At 46.6% G+C, this 20204-nt stretch overlaps 1 protein-coding gene across 1 annotated transcript; it reads left to right on the plus strand.

Moving 5' to 3' along the window:
* Positions 1-277: 277 nt before the first annotated feature.
* LOC139061016 (kelch-like protein 10) lies at positions 278-19393 on the plus strand. The gene is made up of 4 exons (XM_070540431.1): positions 278-1325; positions 14910-15140; positions 18133-18592; positions 19264-19393. Exons 1-4 carry the CDS (start codon positions 437-439, stop codon positions 19286-19288), a joined length of 1605 nt encoding a protein of 534 aa, XP_070396532.1. The 5' UTR covers positions 278-436; the 3' UTR covers positions 19289-19393.
* The last annotated feature ends 811 nt before the right edge of the window (positions 19394-20204 follow it).

The raw sequence follows: 20204 nt of genomic DNA on the forward strand, positions 1-20204 counted from the left end.
AACCGATCAAGCCAATGGACAAAGCGCCTAAAAAGCTCAAAAGTGCCTTTTAAAAAATTATTGCCGGTCATAAAAGCTTCTTTTTTGACCAGTAATTGTAAGTTTTATTGATTATAAAGCATTTTACTGCTGCTACATGCACAGCATAACTATTAATCTTTTTTTTGGTGATGATGATGATAATGAAATGTAGCAGCACCTACGAGAGACCAGACGTGGCCTTAGAGAACGGCAGCTCCGACTCCAAATCTATGAGGCTACAGTGTCACGTGCTATCCACAGCTGTATCATTATTGGCTGTATGAATCCCCGCTGAATGTGACTGACAGGCCGAAGCAGGCCGAAATCGCCGTGCGTGCGCTTTTGTCCTACATCGCTTTATTTAAACTACACTCAAATTTGTGTAGCGTTACCGCGTAAGCACCCGTCGCGTACGATGCCATCAGACCGCGTGCTCCTCGCATCGTGCGGTCAGAAATTGGAAGCCTCTCGCGAAGCTCTCCGGCAATGCTCGCGCTACTTCGATGCCATGTTCGCGTCGGGCATGAAGGAATCGTCGTGCGACGAAATTGAGATGCGAGACATTGAGCCAGACACTCTCAGGGCGCTCATCGACGTATCCGAAGGCCGTTCAGTGAAGGTATCGAACGACAACGTCGACAGCCTGTTGAAAGCGGGCTGCCTCTTTCAGTTCGAGGAACTGCGAAGAGATTGCACAGATCACTTGCTTCGGACAGTCTGCCTCGACAATGCCGTCGAAACGTGGCAAAAGGGCGACGTCTTCGGCGTTCGACAGTTGTGCCGTGCTGCCCTGGTGACCCTTCTCAGCGAGTTCGAGAAGTTCGTCGAGCACGCCTCCCTGACGAGCTGTCCGCGTCCGCTGCTCGAGCGTCTACTGTCGAATGACACGCTCAACGTGTCGAACGAAGGCGTCGTGCGGGCGGCGGCAGAGAAGTGGTTGAGAGTCAACGGGGCCTCTTGCACTGTCGAGGAAGTTATCGCGGTCGCATCGCGCGTCAGGCGTGGTCAGCTACACGAACAGGCGTCAGCGGCGTGGTGCTCGTTTGTCGAGGCCTTGCTTGTCGAGCGTGATAGCGCAGTGGACCAGTGGCGCGAAGCCATGCAAAGCAGCGTGACGATGCCGCCACGATCGATCATGCGGCCTGCCGTCGCAGTGTCCGTGCTCGGCGGGAGTTGCCGCGATCTTTCCAACGTGTGCGTGTACATGCCAAAGAAGAGCGACGAGGGTCCCTTCACGTTTCACTCGGAGCTGCCTTTGGCGGGCCGCCCCGAAATTCTTCGAGGATTTGTCGTCTGCTCCGTCGGTGCGTTTTAGAATGTTCATTGCTGCCCTCACTTTTCTATGCAGCTGCTCAGGGAAGAAAGACGGGGCGGTATGTTGAGGGCGTCAGTGAAGCCACTGGGCGTCACTGAATGTCACTGAAGCCAACATTTCGACTAGGGTTCTTTTCTCCGTCTGGACAGCCACTGCCTTCCTTGGCAGCGTTTATGCGTGTGCAGCTCAATCTGAGCTACCTGTACATAGATGCTTTGGAGAGTGAGTCTGTAAACAACGCTGCTAAGGAAAGAAGTTGCTGCCTTTATGTTATTGCCCTGATACCTTGTTGAAATGTTGACGGAGGCAACGTTCCTTGTTTACCATACCATTGTTAATGCCAACAGACAAGACACGTGTGTAGCGATGAGCAAACGACACATTATGTGTGCTTTCTGCTCTTGTCTGTAGCACTTTTTTGCCATTTGCATCATATGCCAACTTTCCCTAGCCATCAACACCGTAGGCTGTACTTTCCCTAGTGGCTGCTGGACTTGTGTCCCTATTGTAGTAGCGCTTTTCTTTTAGTTTTGTCTCAGATGTATTGTGGTTAACATATGGGCGTGGTGCTTGCCACATCCCATCAAGGGTTCAGTAGCACACAGAGAAGGAAACCATGCCATATGGTGTTACACACAACACAATGACTTGCAGCTTCCAACCACCCTTCAACCGTACAAACTCTTCAGCAGTTTGCACAGAGTGGTATCTTACAGCATATTTGCTGTGATATGTGTCAGATAGTATATTGAGTTATATTGATAACTCAATATACTGTAGTAATGGGTGACTTTAATGCAAAAGTGGGGAAAAAGCAGGTTGGTGAACAAGCAATAGGCAACTACGGCATCGATTCTAGGAACGCTAGAGGAGAGTAGCAACAGAAAGAGGACCTGGAAAAGCACTAATAGTGAAACAAGAAATGAAATTGACTTTATAATGCAGGATGTAGAAGTGATAGGTAGGGTAAAGTGCAGTGATCGTAGGTTAGTAAGGGCTAGGATTCAACTCAACTTGAATAGAGAGAGAGCTAAATTGGGTCAAGAAGAAACAGGTCAACGTAGAGGCAGTAAGGGTAAAAGCAGTCAAATTCAGGCTGGTACTTGCAAACAAATATGCTGCCTTAGAACAGAGAGATGATGATGACATAAAGCTAATGAATAAAACCGTAACTAGGTTGGCTTCAGAGGCAGCAATTGAAGTGGGAGGCAAGGCACCAAGGCAACCAGTAGGCAAGCTCTCCCAAGTAACAAAGGACCTGATAAAGAAACGACAAAAAATGAAAGTGTCCTACCCAAGAGATAGGATAGAATTCGCAGAACTGTCAAAACTGATCAAGGCGAAAATAAGGGATATTCGAAACTATAACGTGAGAAAGACTGAAGAAGCCGTAAAAGATAAACGCAGGCTGAAATTGGTGAGAAAGAAACTTGACATAGGACAAACCAAGATGTGTGCACTGAAAGACAAGCAGGGTAATATCATCAGCAACCTCGAAGATATAGTAAAAGCAGCGGATGAATTCTATGCTGACCTGTACAGTACCCAGAGGAGTCAGGATACCTCAATTAGAAACGGTAATGAACAGGATACAGGAACTCCTATAACTAGCAATGAGGTCAGAAGGGCCTTGCAAGACATGAAAAAAGCGGATGAATTCTATGCTGACCTGTACAGTACCCAGAGGAGTCAGGATACCTCAATTAGAAACGGTAATGAACAGGATACAGGAACTCCTATAACTAGCGATGAGGTCAGAAGGGCCTTGCAAGACATGAAAAAAGCTGATGAATTCTATGCTGACCTGTACAGTACCCAGAGGAGTCAGGATACCTCAATTAGAAACGGTAATGAACAGGATACAGGAACTCCTATAACTAGCGATGAGGTCAGAAGGGCCTTGCAAGACATGAAACGAAGATCGGCAGGAGAAGATGGAATAACAGTCAATTTAATCAAAGATGGAGGAGATATAATGCTTAAAAAACTGGCGGCTCCTTATACGAAATGTCTATCAACTGCAAGGGTCCCAGAAAACTGGAAGAATGCAAACATTATACTAATCCACAAAAAGAGAAATGGTAAAGAATTGAAAAATTTAGGCCCATTAGGTTACTCCCAGTGTTATATAAAATATGTGCCAAAATAATCTCCAATAGAATAAGGGCAACACTTGTCTTTAGTCAACCAAGGGAACAGGCTGGCTTCAGGAAGGGATACTCAATAATGGATCACATCCATGTCATCAATCAGGTTATCGAGAAATGTGAAGAGTACAATAAACCTCTCTGTATGGCTTTCATAGATTATGAAAAAGCATTTGACTCAGTAGAGATACCAGCAATCATAGAGGCATTACGTAATCAAGGAGTACGACACGCTTACTTAAATACCTTCGAAAACATGTACACAGGCTCTATAGCTACCCTAATTCTACACAAGAAAAGCAGGGAGGTACCTATAAAGAAAGGGGTCAGGCAGGGAGGCACAATCTCTCCAGTGCTATTCACAGTGTATTTTTGAGCCCCTCAAGTTACAAAAATAACCTAAATAAAAATGAGGGAAACCCGCACCACCAAGGTATAGCAGGTTTAGGCCAATCAAAATTAAATGAAGAGGGGTAGAGACCCAAAATGTAATTTGAGGAAAAGCGAATTGTTGAAAGAAAAAAAAAAAAACGAGGTAAGCCGACAGAAAATGTATATAGGTAATGAAAGGCAGGGAGCAGGAATAACGTCGGAGTACCTGTCTGCATTGGCGTGTGGCATCTCGGGATTCGTCCAATTCTTTATTAGGTCACTGAGCAGAAGGAAAAAACAACAAAAGAAAAGGGAAAAGAAAGAAAAAAGAATCGGGATGGCAGAAGAGGGCAGGGCCAGAGGAGGCCTACAGGTCCAGCAGGATGCCGGACATCTGGAGCAGAGTTTTGGGTAGACCGGACTGCAGGAGCCTGGAGACGTACTGGCATTTAGTAGGTGGTGCCTCTAGATTAAATGCAGTGGTATATGCTTGAAAGCTCGTGGGATGGTGCACATCTCGTACATGCGACCGGAGGTCCCCGGTAGGTGCGACAGTGCGTCAGGTATCAGAAGCAGAGCGCAGGGGCCGCTTGACTGCAACTCGACTGAAGATCTGCAGGAGACCTGAAAGTGGTTGCAAAGCAGGTTCAGTAAGTTTATCTTGAGCACTGAGCAAAGGTTACAGACAGGGAATGGAGGAAAAACTAAACGGCCGAGTTGAAAAAGCAGGCATTCCGTCTATAGTGTCCCCGGAGACGAGCTCCACGTTAGTTGGCATAACCAAGGACACTATAGAACGAAAGGCGAAGGGCAAGGTGGGAGGAATATGGAAGGGAAACAGGGAAAAAGGAGAGAGAAAAGAAATCGATGAAGAAATAAGGTATGGCTGAAGAAAAGATATTAGGAGGAGTCCTGAAAAGTGAACGAAGAGATGACGTGATAAAGACGAATGAGAAGTGCCCGCTTTCTTTGCTCGGTAAGAAGAGAGAGGTAAAGATCAGGTGTTATGGTAGTTTGGTGATTATCTTTAAGGAGATGAGCAATATGAGAAGTAAGAGGACAGTTGTTGAAATAATGAAGCAAGTCTGGGCAAGGATTGCCACAGGCACAGTTACAGCGAGATAAGAGGTGAAAGCGGAAATAATAAAAAGGGAAGCGGCAATGAGCGGTGATGAGGTGAACATGGGTCTTTTCGGCGGGAAGAAAGGGGGAATGCGAGTAACGTTTTTCATCCACTTAAAAAGTCCGCTGTTGCTGTTCTCTTGCGTCCAGCGAGCATTCCACTGGGCGAAGATATAGGCACGCATCTTTGATTTTATAGAAGAGGGAGTGGCAAGGAGGAACCGAGAAGCACCATGGGATGCGACGGAGTTGGCAAGGTAGTCGGCCATCTCGTTGCCTTCAACGCCCTGATGTGCCAGAACATGTAAAACAGACACCCGTCGCCGGGTAGAAATGATAAGGAGGAGCTTCTTGATGTTCCTGACAGAGGTATTGGTTGTTGTGAAAGTGTTCAATGCAGTGAGCATTTAAAGGCAATCGGTGTAAATGTGCAGAGGGGTGAAATGGGGCAGAGTCCATATGTAGGCTAGTGCCTCCAGTAAAGCGACGGTTTCGGTGGCATAAGAGGAAGTGGCACCGATAAGTTTAAACCTGCCGACTTTAGTGATGTGCCTTGTTGGATTATAAAGTACGAAAGCGGCACCAGCAGAGTGGGAAGTGTAGGAGCCGTCAGTATGCAGGTGGTAGGCCGGCATAGTGGTAACAGAGGGTACCTCTTGAATTCGAAGGGTGTGATGAGGAAAACGAGATTTAAGGCTGGCATGGCAGTCCCAAGGGTTCAGAGGGTAGTGAACAAGCGACGGATGGTAGGAGTCAGGGCCATAAAAGGTAAGGGCCTTGAGTACAAATAAAGGGAAGAGTGCATTTAAGCGGTCTAGTTCAATGGGGAGCGGTGATGCGTTAGTCAAAACCTGAACCGACGAGGCATGCGTCGTTCGAAAAGCACCGGTGATTGTAAGGAGAAGAGTACGTCGGATAGAGGAAATTTTGAGTTTAGACTGTGACGTAGGAAAGGTCGGCCACCAGACAGGAGAAGCATATGTTATGGAAGGAAGCAGAACCTGATTATAGAGGAGACTGAGAGTGGATAGGCCTGTACAACCATGTCCGGGGTAAAGGGGAGGTCAAGCAATCCGTAAATGACAATATTCCACAGCATCGGACTGAGGAGTGACCCTTGAGGGCTGCCCAAAGTAGGCGTGGCAGACACCTGACCAGCCTGCGATCGGAAAGTGATGTCGCGGTGCTCTAAGAAGGATTTTAGGAGGTGGTAGAGGTTGGAAGGGCAATTGTGCGAGCGTAAAAAATGGAGGACAGGGTGCCAAACACTGTCAAAAGCCCCTTTGAAGTCTAGGCAGATGAGGATGGCATGCTGTTTCAGGTCTTTGTAGGTGTTTAGAGTTTGTCGAAGACAGTACAAAGCGGTGGACGCACTCTTCCCATGCGTAAAACCGTATTGACGTGGATGAAGTAAGTTATTGGAGTGGAGAAAAAAGTAGAGCCGGGAATTTAAAAGACGTTCAAGAATTTTACTAAACAAAGAATTCGTAACAATAGGGCGGTAAGATGAAGGAGCGTCAGGAGGGCGGTTGGGTTTAGGAATAAAGATAACACGTCCTTTACGCCAATGAGCTGGGAAGTAGAATAGATTGAGACATTGGTTAAAAATGAAGAGAAAAAAGGACGGGTGATAGGAAAAAGATGTCTTGAGCATAGGAAGAGTCACTCCGTCTAGGCCTCGGGTGGCGTTGGTGTTGCCTGAATTGAGGGCATGTTCAATCTCTGCGATAGTGAAAGGGAGGTCGATATAATTTTGGAGGAGTAAGGCGTTTCGGTTATATTACGCAAGCGGACGTGGTCGTCATCATCTGTTGAGGGGGAGTCTTGAGTAACGTGAACAGTAAGGAGAAATTGGGCAGACTCAAGCACGCTGCATGTGGAACGATCATCGGGTAAAAGAAGAGAGGGGAGCTGGTTGGTGCGGGAGAGTTTGTCAAAGCAGATGCGGAAAGGAAAGCCGTAAAGATTGCATTTGGAAAGATCAGAGCAGATAGATTTGGAGGCAGCAGATTTGGCCTGGTCGAAGCAAAGGGTCAGTGGTGCGTTGGAAGCGCCGACGGAGAGCACGGATGCGTTTGCGTTCAACAGTGTGTTCGGGAGTCCACCATGAATTAGTCAGTGAGGGGCGCGGCTTTATCCAGCGAAGCTGGTCAAAGAGAACGTAGAACTTCGCTAAAACCAAATCGGCTGCGTTGGGTGATAGCAAAGTCGTCCGTTGGACCAACGAAAACCATGGAGAAGTGACGAGTGACTGTAAAAGACGAGTTGTAGTCGATTTGGTTAAGCGTTTATGGCGGGTTCTAGTACGGCCAAAAAAGGAAAACAAGATATATTTGTGGTCGGAGAGCCTTTAGGACTCGTCGACCAGCCAGCTGTAGCCGCATGAGGCGAGAGGAACCGATGCAAAGGAGACATCGATCCAACTCTCAGCAAGGTGGGATTGAAAGGTAGGCGGCAAATGAGGATCATGCTTTTAAGTGGTTTGCGGCAGCAAATTGTGTGAGCTGCGCACCCCTGATATAGCCTTCTACTGGGCCCCATAGTAAGTGTTTCGCATTGAAATCACCCGCCATCTCCAGAAATGGTTGAGTGATACAGGACAAGTGAGCCTGGAGGGCATCAAAAAGGCGTTCCAGTGGGTCGTGAGCGGGAGCGTAAATGGCGAGGATGACGAAAGAGACAGAAGGGGCAACAGAGGAGACCATGACATAGGATGGAAATGGATTAGGGAGAGATCATAGGTATGTTTAGGTGCTAAGAGAACCAGACGGGGAGTAACTGGTGAAGCGAAGGTGATGTGTGTGTGAGGTAGGTGCGGAAGAGAGTTGCCTCGTGTATATGGTTCAGAAATAATGATGAAATCAATGTGGTGCTGCTGAATAAAATACAACAACAGCAATGTTGGTTGTCGGGAATGCACCAGATCAGCCTGCAAATTTTTAATAGGTGTGGAATGGGGCCATGGTTGAGAGTATACGAGAAAGGGGAAGAGAGCATTAAGATGGGTATAGGAGCGCAGATGGCAGAAGTGAAGGAAGGCAGACTGCACGGAGTAAAGGAGACATAAGTTGACAGACAAAAGGGGAAAATGGAGGAAAGAGAGATAGAAGATGGGAAGGAAGCAAATAGAGAGAATGAAACCACAAGAAGGAAGAGAAGGATATGGTGAGCAACAAAAAAATTGGAAGCTTACCAAGGTTAAGCCCAGTGGATGCGAAGCATCCACTGGGCTTCACCTTAGCGTATCCTTAGTGTTTGGAGGCATCTTGACCGCATACACGCCCGGCGCAAAGACGCTGGCGCGGTTGCGGGCACAGAGACTGACGCGACGGCGGGCGCGCGCCGCTTCATCCCTGGCGTGACGTCACATATCACGTGATGCAGTGATGGTGGCGCCACCGCCGCGTCGCGCGCGACTGCGCGAACCGAAGCGTGGAGGCCTCCGACGGCGCGATATGAGGCCCCATCTGCAGCCGGTGTGACGTCGTCATGTGATCTCACTTCAGGGTCAATGGTGGCCACCGCCGGGAGGCGACCGACGGCGCGATATGAGGCCCCATCTGCAGCCGCCGTGACGTCATCACGTGACGTCCTGTCACGTGACCCTACTTCAGGGTCAATGATGGCCACCGCCGGGCGTCGCGCGAAGGCCCGAAACCTACGTTAATATGCTTCGCATAAAATACAAACGAGGATGGAAGAGGAGGGAGGGGCGTACGCACCCGCCCTATGGGGAAAGGGGCTGCGCAGTGGCAAACCGACTCTAGTGTCAGGTCGGGAAGCCGAGGGCTAGTGAGCACACGGATGCATCTGACGGCAGGAGGTATAGACGGGAAGAGCCACCGCGCAGACCCCAAAGGACTAAGGGTATAGGTGGTGCGTGTTATCTTATCCATAGTCCGTGCGCATGCGCATACGCGCTATGCGTTCGAGTAAAACTGGGCAAGTCGCATCGCCCGTGGGATGCGACGTCACCCTAGTCACCTGCTGGCACTCTGTGCACGACACCGCAGCGTCCCCTATACGGACCGAGCACGTTTCCGCAAGATGTGACTCTGCACATTTCGTGCATACCCTCCGCGAGAAGTCCGACTTATGCGGGCAAGCGCGTTTAGAGTGCCCGTACGTCGAGCAGTAGGTGCAGGTGGGAACATGCAAATCTTCCCGCACCGTCACTGAAGTACATCCTATGGTCAACCGTCGCATCGACGGCAAGGACGTGGGTGAAGTTACTAGAACGTCCGCGGAAAGAGTGCCGCACCTTACAGGATTCAGGATCGAGTTGGATAGATGGGTTACGCGCACTGATAGCGGCGAGGAGGCCATGAGCGGGTACGTCGGGATCGACGCCTGATATGCGAATATGGGGTTGTCGCTTTTGGGCCACCTTGATGGAGATCGCTGTACGCGTTATCGGGTTCCTCTCGATTGCAGCCTTAAGGTGTTCGAAGGAGTGTCGCTCATTAGTGAGTGTTGTGATGCCGTGGCGTGTACGGCGCATCGAGACGTCACCGATTCCCTCCGTGCTCGCGTCTATGTTTGCCTTCAGAAGGGCTACGACATCGCGTGCCGGCGAGGCGGAAGGAGCAATAGGGGTCAGAAACAGGATAAATTCGTGCTCTCGCCTGATTGCATCGGGCCGTGGAGGAAGTATCATCGGGTCCGGGTCGTCAGCGGAGCAACCTGCATGATACCAAGATACGGCTGGCGAGGAGGAGGCGGTGTAGCCGCCGGCGTATCGCCGGCAAGGCGCCTCGCCTGCTGCAGCTGGTCCCGCAACTCTTCGACGCGACCCAATTGATGGGCAGCAATCGCGCGCACGTCAGAACATTCCTGCAATATCTCAGCTAGCCAGGACACAATGCGAGCGTTGAGCGTTCGGTACTTTGGAAGAGGCATGGAATATCAAGTCGGTGATTTGTTTTTGCTTCTCTACTGTGCGGTGGATGGAGGCGGTAATCCGTTGCCCGGAATCCAGTGGAACAGTGGAAACCGAGTTGCCGCAAACGGACGGCGGGGAACTGAGGGCAGCAACAACGGGGGGTAAAAGCGCGGTACTGGGGCCGTCCCTTGCAGGCGGATTGCGTTCCCCTCCAGGTATCTCGGCATCGCGAACCAACGCGTCCCCTTCATCAGAGAAGACTGACACATTTGAGCCGTCCGAGCGAGGCGTTTTGACACCACTAGGGGAGTCTCGCCCGGACGTCTGCTCGTCCTGGGGAACCTCAGGCTTAGGCATGGCCGCGTACATAGGCGGCCATGGCCATCAGCCGGCCGGTCGGCCGGCTCACGGTATTAGATGGCCGAAAAAAGGCAACAGGAGCGCACAAAAAGCCCCAATCGCGCGGCGGAGCGAGTCCTGACAGACTTAAAAGGATCCTCAAAGCAAGGTTTGGTTGGTATCTCGGGAACCTTCGGTTGGCCGATGACATTGTTCTATTCAGCAACAATGCAGATGAGTTGCAACAGGTTTGTTCGATTAAGAAAAAGGTGCACGGCACCTCAAACGAAAAAAGTGCAGGGGGTGCCGGGCTGCACCCACCCGCTGCAAGGTTCAAGGGTGCAGTGCACCGGGGCGGCACCTTGCATTGCACCCCGTTCAATCGAGCACGGGGGTGCAGGGTGCACTGCTGCACCTTGGGGAATCGAGGGTCTAGGTGCAGTGACCGTGAATAGGTGCAGAAGGTGCAGAGAAATTTGGCTGAATTGAATAGACCTAACAAATGATTGAGGACCTTAACAGACAGTGCCAGAGTGGGGTTGAAGATTAATATTCAGAAGACAAAGATAATGATAAATAGCCGGGCAAAGGAACAAGAGCTCAGGATCTCCAGTCGGCCTCTAGAGTCTGTGAAGGAGTACGTTTACCTAGGTCACTTAATCACAAATCACAGGGAACCCTGATCATGAGAAGGAAATTCACAGAAGAATAAAAATGGGTTGGATCGCATACGGCAGACATTGCCAGCTCCTGACTGGAAGCTTACCATTATCATTGAAAAGGAAGGTGTACAATGAGCTCATTTTACCAGTACTGACATATGGGGCAGAAACTCTGAGACTGACAAAGAAGCTTGAGAACAAAAGGAATGCTCAAAGAGCAATGGAACGAAAATTGCTAGGCATAACGTTAAGAGACAGAAAGAGAGTGGTTTGGATCAGAGAGCAAACGGGTATAGACATTATTCTAATTGACATCAAGAGGAAAAAATGGAGCTGGGCAGGTCATGTAATATGCGCTGGTTAGATAACCGCTGGGCCATTAGGGTTACAGAATGGGTACCAAGAGAAGGAAAACGCAATCGAGGATAACAAAAGACTAGGTGGGGCGATGAAATTAGAAAATTCGCGGCCGCTAGTTGGAATCGGTTGGTGCAAGACGGGTAATAGGAGATTGCAGGGAGAGGCTTTCGTCCTGCAGTGGACATAAAACAGGCTGGTGGTGGTGATAATGATGATGATGATGATGTCAGACAGCTGGCAATGGCTTAAAGATGGGATAGTGGTTCTAGAAAAAATATTTTGAAAAAGCAAAGAAAAATATAGTGAGTGATAAAAAGCAGTGGGGCCCTGTCTCTCTCATTGAGTTGTGTATTCTGCACAGCTTCAAAGGGAAGTGGATCCCAGTGATCAGAACTTTATGTGGCTGGGAAGATGTGTACCATCTTATTAGCTGTCTAGTGTACTGAGGAAGTTTCCTAGAGGATTTTCATGGAATCTCCTTGAGGTGAACTAGTAACCATAAACAGTCGATTTGCGAATGTTTAAGCAGAAAATGGCTGTCACAGTGCGAGAAGAGAAAAAGAAAATATGGAGAGTAGTATAGACAACCTTCCCAGATTGGTGCATTATCCAAATATAGAATATGTAACTGTTTATCATCTTGGGAATAGTTATTCGCTCATTGTCTGCCTCAACACTTGCAAATACTTTTTCTGAATAAAGCTACCCATGCCTGAGAGAAAGGGAAATGCTCTGAATATATCTCTTACTGGCAGTCATGCCTTTCTCAGTTTATCATTGTGACTGAGAGAAAAGGGGCCAGTGGGCTATAATTGGAGTATTTCGTCTTTGAAAGCACAATCCAGACTACTGCCCCTTTCCTATCGTCACCGCAATTTTCAGAAGTTATTTTTATTTTTCTCTCAATCAAGCACCGTATATTAAAGCGGCAGCACGCATATCCTGCCGCACCGGTCATCCATTTCGTGTTGCCTGTCCGCCATCGCACACTAGTACGTTTCCTGCTTCATTATTTTTTAGAGCAGCTACAGCCTGGGTCGGCCTACTCTATGACATCGTCTCCATCACTGTATCATCTTTCTAAGAACGCATAACTGATCATCTCCAATGTTAAATAATCTTCGCTGTTCGTTCTTATTATTCAAATATAATTCCACCCCTTATTTAGTACCCCCTTGAAATGGGGCCCTTTAAGAAGCATTAGCTCGGACCCAACTCTGATGCAGCCTATTCAATTACACGTAGAACACAGAAGCACTTTTCTGAGATGACCCCTGGACCGATTTTAATGAAATTTGTTACATTTGAGAGAGAAAGTTAAATTCTAATAACTGTTAGAAGCAGAATTTCAATTTAGCGTCTGAATTATCTTAAACAAGTTTTCAAAAATTCGAAAGTGTGAAAAGAACAGAAGCTCGAAGTTGACAAATTAATTGCTCTGCATCAAGAACAGATGTCGCGGTTCTGCAAACAGCATCCATTAGATCATTCAAAGCAGACAACTTTGATGGGTCAGTTTATATCTTATGTGAATTCGTTATGTTGTGTACAAGGGTTCTCCAAAAGCTGTATTTTCATATTACTAAATTTTTTGAGATTCATGTGTAACATATCAATTTTTTCCGCTTTAGATGTACTATGAGACGCAATTCACAGAATTGTGATACCATTTTTCATTGCTGATTTACAGAGTTGCAAACTTGATAGTTTCGTTCTCTGAAAATTTTCTATTTTTGACAATCTTTAATAAATAATTGACCACCTAAATCAAGAATTCGAAACCAACAGTCCATGCGTCATCAGTTTGATGCAGTGGTTGCCAAGAAAAACGAATTCTTCTTTTACATGTATTTAGACGGGAGCACCCGAGCTAAAGCTTCCTCTTAAGGAAATAAACTGAACTAATGAGATGGGCAATTGGAGATCGCTAGGAGAGGCCTTTGTACTGAAGTGGCCATAAGTTGTACTGCTGATGTGGTTACATGCACAAAGAAACTGTGCAGATTTAAATTCGAAATTGTAATTTAAGATAGCTGCCTCTAGCCCCTCCTACTCACAGGGACCACCATTTTGGCATGGACTGTGTAACACCAGGAAGGGCGCCTCTGTGTCGTCTGTACTAAAATAGTCTGAAACTGCACTGGATCTCTTGCTATATATGCTCTGGAACCTAATTGCAGCAAGGGCACTGCCTTTGAATTGTGCCCGCAATCCTCACGCTCGTGCAGTGAAGCACCAGAGGGCATCATTATTCTAAAGACTAGCGCAAAAAGCAGGGACAAAGACAGAGTAGACGACAGGACGAGCACTGAAGAATAATAAGAATAATGATGACACACCAACTAGCCCAGCTTTCTGCCTTGATCACCAGAGGGCGTGTGCAGCAACTACGCGGGGCTGCAACGAAACCATTTACGGTGACCATTACGTGTTTCCAGCTCCTACAATCGCTTTTAGCACTTGCAGCTGCACGAAAGTTGCTGGGGGTGTAATTTAATCTCGTCATCCGGTAGTATTGCCAGATTGCTGTATGGTTCCACTGTGAAAATTGAAATATTGTTTGTTCTGCCACACTGAATGAGCTCAGATTTTGCCAACTTGTTGTGGGACGCGTGCGGCTTAACACGCAATGCATAATTCAACCTCGCAAATTTGGTGTTGTGGCTCGTTTGTTTCAAGTTTATAGTTATGCTCGTCATACACAGGTCAGTGGAATCTCTTGGTAGCCCTTTATCAGCAACTGAGAGCGATCCCCTAAAGGCCTGCAACGATTTACAAATGTAATTTTGTTTTGAGAACAACTGGCTTTTGTGCGTGCTTCTTACTCTGTGGTGCTCACCATCTGCATGCACACATTCGCGGCGTCTTTCTGTCCCCCCTCCCCTCTTTTTATCTCTCATTTGTTATCAATATTACATTTTATCACTTCTTGCTATTGAGCTGCCCAGTTTCACCAACAGGACAGCGTATATTCAACTTATGTTTAGTATTTTGCCTACTTTTTTTAGTAGGCATTTGTGCCTCAGCTTGCTTTATCAATTATGACAAATGCACAGACCTATACAGAAATGATCTATTGTGCACACCTAGCTATATATTTTCATGCCGCATTGTTGGTTTACATCTTTTATAGCAGTATCTCTCTCGCTGGAGCTGTTGTATGCTAATGATGTTGCAAAAGTAAAAAAAATATGTTGGAATTTTTATTTCTTGCTTTCCGTAAACCCGCATTAACTTAAAGGTGTAAAAACCGGAAATAATTTCGAGATAAGCAGCATCTTGAAATAAGCAAAATCACAAAAATAGAAGCCTGCCAGCTGTGCATAGGCCACACGGGGCCTTTCCAAAATGCCATGCCAGTAATAACCTCGGCCACTTTTGCCTGCATCTCTCTGGACGCGTCAGCACATCTGCAGGCGATGGCATTACTGGCAACGTGCCAAGACAGCATGCCTGGCAGAGTCACGACGTTTGATACTAATACAATATTTGACGCTAGTCATCTGGGCATTACTGGTTTGAGACTGCAAGATTTCAAAGGATCTGGAGTCCAGCACAAGAACTTTTCAAGATAAGATGGGGAAAACATGAGTTGAAACCACAGCGAGAGAAAAAATTTCGACTTGACCAGTATTTCGAAATATAGGAGCTAATGAGGGTTTACTGTATTTCATTCTGTGAAATTCTAGGGAAGGATGCCTACTTCCTCTGCGGCGAATACGGAATCGGATCCGGCCACTGGAATCTCAATGTATTTCGTTGGGACCACATGCTGTCGAAGTGGGTTGAGGTTGCTACGCTACCAGAGCCAAGGAGGCACTGCAAGCCAGTTGTCGTGGGAAACCTAATTCACCTGTACGGCGGGTTCGGCAGGTACCGGGTGCGGCTGTTCAGCGTTGACATCTATGACACAAGTACTGGTGGGTTTCCTTTCACCCTTTAGTAAGGCGAAGCATTCTTTGCCTCTCGCGAGACACTTTGTGCGAGGTCGGTTCCTGGCTCACCTCGTTTGTGGCCTCTTCAGTAAGAGGGAAATGTGTGCAATGGTGTCAAACAGCAGAATTTCTGACAGCACAACAAAGTACAAGGGAAAGAGACACACGCCAGATCACTGACTAACAAATGAATGCTTTATTTGCAGAAGCTGCATATGAAAGCACGAGGAAGGTTACACGTAAAATGGAAAATGATCAGCAGGGCAGGCAGTCATTCTCTTTTGTCAGTAGGGTAATAGGGGGAGAGATGGAGGGCTGATGCATGTGTCTCAGCCTGTCAAAAGGCTGAAGGTTTTAAAAATATTGTGTACATGCGTGGTACTTTTGAACTATTTTGCACTGTTCAAAGGTCAGAGTGAAACTGTACCTCTGACAGTGGGCAGCAAAATCATTGTGCCTTCTGGCCTTTAAGTAAAGCCGCATTTTGACATTTGGTTGTTGATACGTGGTCCTGTTTGCCCATTGTAATCTTGATCACATGCGAGCAGGACCTTGTATGCAGCCTGGGTTACGCTAGGATAACGCAAAACTATCAACAAAATTATGAGCATGCTCTCTCAGCATATGGATGTTTTACGTTTTGTTCTTCGTTAACTCTTCTGCATAATCCGTGAGGCTTATCAGGGGAACTAAAGATTACCTTAACTTCTGGCCTTCGTTGTGACTTTTATTATGTTATGAGACACGCGGTGTATGTACACAGAGGATAACAGCCGAATGCTGCCACGCCTGTGAAAGTTCTTAAGCTGCTGCGAAAGAGGTCCGGTGTTGGTAGAATGCACTCCAAATTCTTGAACGAAGTCCCTGCTGTGTTTTCTAAGGAGTACACATTGCATAACTTGTGCAAAACTTGGTTTGAACAGTTTTCACCGGAGCGATTTCTTTCTTTGTGATTCTAAAAATAAGGAGAGAAGGTTTAAGCTTGTATTTTTCTTTCGTTATATTTTCCACAATGAGCTGTGCCATCCAGTTTTGAGAGTATGCAAATATCTCAACCTTTGAATACAAATAGAGAACTGAATTGAAGAGAAGGAAAACTCCAACAAAAATTTATTTTAATGCCCTACATTTCGGAGCCCGACCGACTCCTTTCTTCAAGAGTGAGATGGCGGGAAACGTAGCAGTGCTTATATGCGCTTTTCGTGCTTTGACAGGCGCGCAGACATTTTTCGTAGACCTCGAGCATAAATGGCGGGAAGTGTTCCTGACGAACGAGTGATGTTACCAGGTGTCTGCTGCATCTGCCAGGATTCCAAAAGGAGCTGCCGCTGGTGGTTGTTTTCTCTCTCCAAGATGACAGTGCCTTCAAGTCTAATCCGGGGATCAAAAAGGTCTCAATATTCTGCCACAGCTCTGCGTTCACTGTTAGTTGGCGAAGGTCATTATTGTGTCGATGAATTCTTTCCGGAAAGTTATCAGTGTCGCCAACATAGGACGCACGGCACTTGGTGCACGTAATTACCTGCACCTCAAGGGCCACGGAAGATGTCTGCATGCCTGTCAAAGCGCCAAAAGTGCACGTAAGCACTGCTACTCCACATGCCATCTCGCCCCTGAAGCAGGAGCTGGTCGGGCTCTCAAACATCGGGTTTTAATATAAGTATTGTTTGGAGTTTTCCTTCTCCCTAATTCAGTTATCCCCAACCAGGCAGATATCTGTCGAATGTTTACCTTTGAAATAGAGAACTGTTCATTAATTGATTTGAGTTCGGTTAGCTAAGTTTAAATTCATAACATCAAGTGCTACTAATTTCGTCCCAAATAAAGGGGACAGCATTGGTTCCCAGAGCATACTGGGAGGACGAACTGCACAAGGTGACTTTTTAAAAGTATCTTTTGCTTCATCTTAACTGAAAATACATGGTCATTTCCATAGCAGCTGTTTTGAAGGACTGGACTTCAGTAGGCACTGTTACTGTGCTGAGGCACCAGTTAATAAGCTAATGTGCAATGTGTTTGGTCGTCTCCTGTTTTATTTAGCAATAATTCATATGCAACTTTATTAGAAGACTGCACTGTTTAGTTTGATGGCTCAAGGGACTGGTCTGGCCAAAACTGTTCAGTCATTCTTGCTGGATAATTTTGTGAATGCAAATGTAGCTGAAGCAGACATCGCCTCAAAGGTCACCCGGCAAGATGTACAAGAGCACCCACACGTAGCAGGCAAATCGAATTGGGTAGGAATTGAGTGACTCCCTACAGCTCTGATTTTCCCTGAAAGTACATCTGTTGGTATAAATCTAGAGGTTGCAAAATTTATAGAAGGTTAATCTGAAATAATTTAGATTGATTCTGTGTTTCCCTGTGTTGTCGTTTGAAACAATCCATTTAAAGGGCCTCTGAACAGCCTGTGACATTTCGAAGACATTTCAAATAAACGCACATATATGCAGAATGCCATGACAATAATCTTTGGCAAACTTGGCGTGGTTACATAGCCTTTTAAGGCATGGTTGCATAGCCTAAAGAGGAAGGAATCAAATTTTGGAAGCAGATTCTTTTTTCATTTCTGAGAGTATTTTCTGCGTGTTCCGCCACATGATTGCCAGATTTTGAAGGCCTAAATTTAATGGACTGTAAAATATCTAATAATGGTCAGATCAAGAAACAGTTTTCGACTTTTTATTGCTTACTGTTTAGTTTAGCTAGCCATGCTGTAGAATTATTTTTATAGTGCCATTTCTTTTTCATTGTGGCCTCAAGCAATGGGAGTGAAAATTTAATTGCATTTGGAAATGATTAACCTATAACAAAACTAATTGCACAATTGAAATAAGTGCAGAAAATCTGCACAGGAATAGAAAGGTTAATTAAAATTGACCAAGAAATCTCAGAAAAATACTTTTTCAATACTGATGCCTTAGCAAGTGCTTGCCAATGCCTTCATCCAATGTCTTTAATTGTTGTGCCCGTCCAGGTTTGTGGCATCGGGGAGAGACACTTCAGGAAGACGTTGCCATTGATGCCAGTGCCATCGTAAACTTAAATGACCACGTGTGCATCATCCCGACGTGTCCGGCGGGCAGTGACGAAGCGGTCCGCGCCCTCCCCTTCCCGGCAAACGTGCTTACCGTCTCACGGTTCATCGCCATTCCGTTCAGCAGTCACAAGACGGTCATTGTGAGCACAGGTGCTGACAGCTGGTACACCTTTCATGAACCGAGGACCTTTTCGGAATACACAAATCCGCGAATATCGCTGCAATCCCTTATGTGTGGCTGTGCCGTTGGCGACGGAGTCGGCTTCTTTATGGAGAATCAGAAGAGTGCAGTGTTGTACAATTTCGACACGGACGAGCAGCACAGACTGTACACTGGCTTTGGCAAGCACGTCTTGGTGGAAAGTTGCTTTGGAATGCCCTATTTTGACGTGACTGAGTGAGTTTGTACATTTAGCGAAAGTTCATCATTTCATTCATTATTGTTATCGATTCAGTCGAATAAATTCATTTGTTAAGAGGGAGAGCAACGGTCAAAGTTAAATTTTAAAGGGTTCACACCTAAACCACAGTGTCAGGTACAGTGGTGCAGCCAGCAATTATATAGGGGGGGGGGGGGGGGAGGGTTCCGCCGACAACTACCACTCCTTCCCCACCTTCTTTCTCTTTTTCTGTATATATGTGTGTGTGTGCAAGATGAAGGGTTTAGTGCCAGACTCGAAGGTGTAACATTAAAAAAAACAGACAAACATTGTGGGTGTATGCTTTTACTGACGTTTCAGCTGAAGGACTGGCCTTCGTCGGTCGACGAAGGCTGGTCGACAAAGTGCCTGGAGGCTGTACACTACGCAAAGACAAACTCCCCGGACAAGAATGTTTTAACAATGAGGATGCATGTTCTGCAGCCACTTTGCATCAAATTATGTTATCATCCTTATGCTATACTTAAATATGATATGTAAAAAATGAAAATTTTGTTTGTGGATTAGGGCATTTATATAATGTGTGTCGGTGACCTAGCTGTTACATGACCTGGAGAAACGAACAGTGCTAAAAATGGGGTGATACAAAAACAAGACGGTGCATCGTCGTGTGTCTTCTCGTTTACAGGCCAGACTTGTTGCAGCCCAGGTAACAGTGGAGATCACTGTTGTTTTCCAGCTAGACCTTCTAGTGTGTGGCACAGCCACGGCTACATATAGGAGAGTGCGGGCACTATTTTGCAACTTTCCCATCGCTCAATCTTGCTTTTAGCACTGTGGGAATGCTATATTATCTTAAATTTAAAAATAAAGGGCCGAACCTTTGCGCTGGTACTTTGATAGTATCATATGATGCAAGTTTCATTCACTTTTGGTGACCTGCTGGCCAACTTGTTTGTAGAGTTGCTTGGAAGTAACTTGCGATCATGGTACTGTAGTCATGGCGCAACGCATATTGTTATTTGATCACACGCCGGAACGAACTGATGAGGCAGACAGTCGGAAGTAGGGCTGCTTCCTGTTTAGAAGCCATTGTGAAAATTACGGCATCCGTCGTTTGCAGTAAAATAAGGGCTAGTAGCTCAGAGAGATTTGAAAGCGTTGTTTCTCCTGACACCCCTCTATTCCAAAAATTTCTGAGAGGTTAAGTTAGGATGGTCTCTGCTCACCAAACAGCATGTGTTACCGTGTGGTAGGTGAGCCTTATCTAGGTGACTGGCCATGGCTATGTGGTGTTGAGCGATTGGGCAGTGACGAGACACTCTCCCTATGTCCATAATTATCTGCCAACTTCGTTCTTGACGCCTTTTATGCGCGTCCCCCCTTCCTCGTATCCATCACTCCACTCCCCTTCTTAACATTCTTTTTCGTTAGTCACTGTCACTCTTCATAATTCACCGGTTTGTTGAATGGCACAACATCTGCTAACATTCTTATGTTTCTGCTTCTGTGTGGACTTCGAGGCCATTCTCCTACCTTCCCTCTCACCTGTTTGTTGCAGCATTTTCTTAGCTTCCCTGGCCCAGCACCTCCATCTTTGATATATTTTGCTGTGCGCAAGTCAGCGCT

This window comes from Dermacentor albipictus, chromosome 6, assembly GCF_038994185.2.
Source record: "Dermacentor albipictus isolate Rhodes 1998 colony chromosome 6, USDA_Dalb.pri_finalv2, whole genome shotgun sequence".
NCBI classification, from domain to species: Eukaryota; Metazoa; Arthropoda; class Arachnida; order Ixodida; family Ixodidae; genus Dermacentor; species Dermacentor albipictus.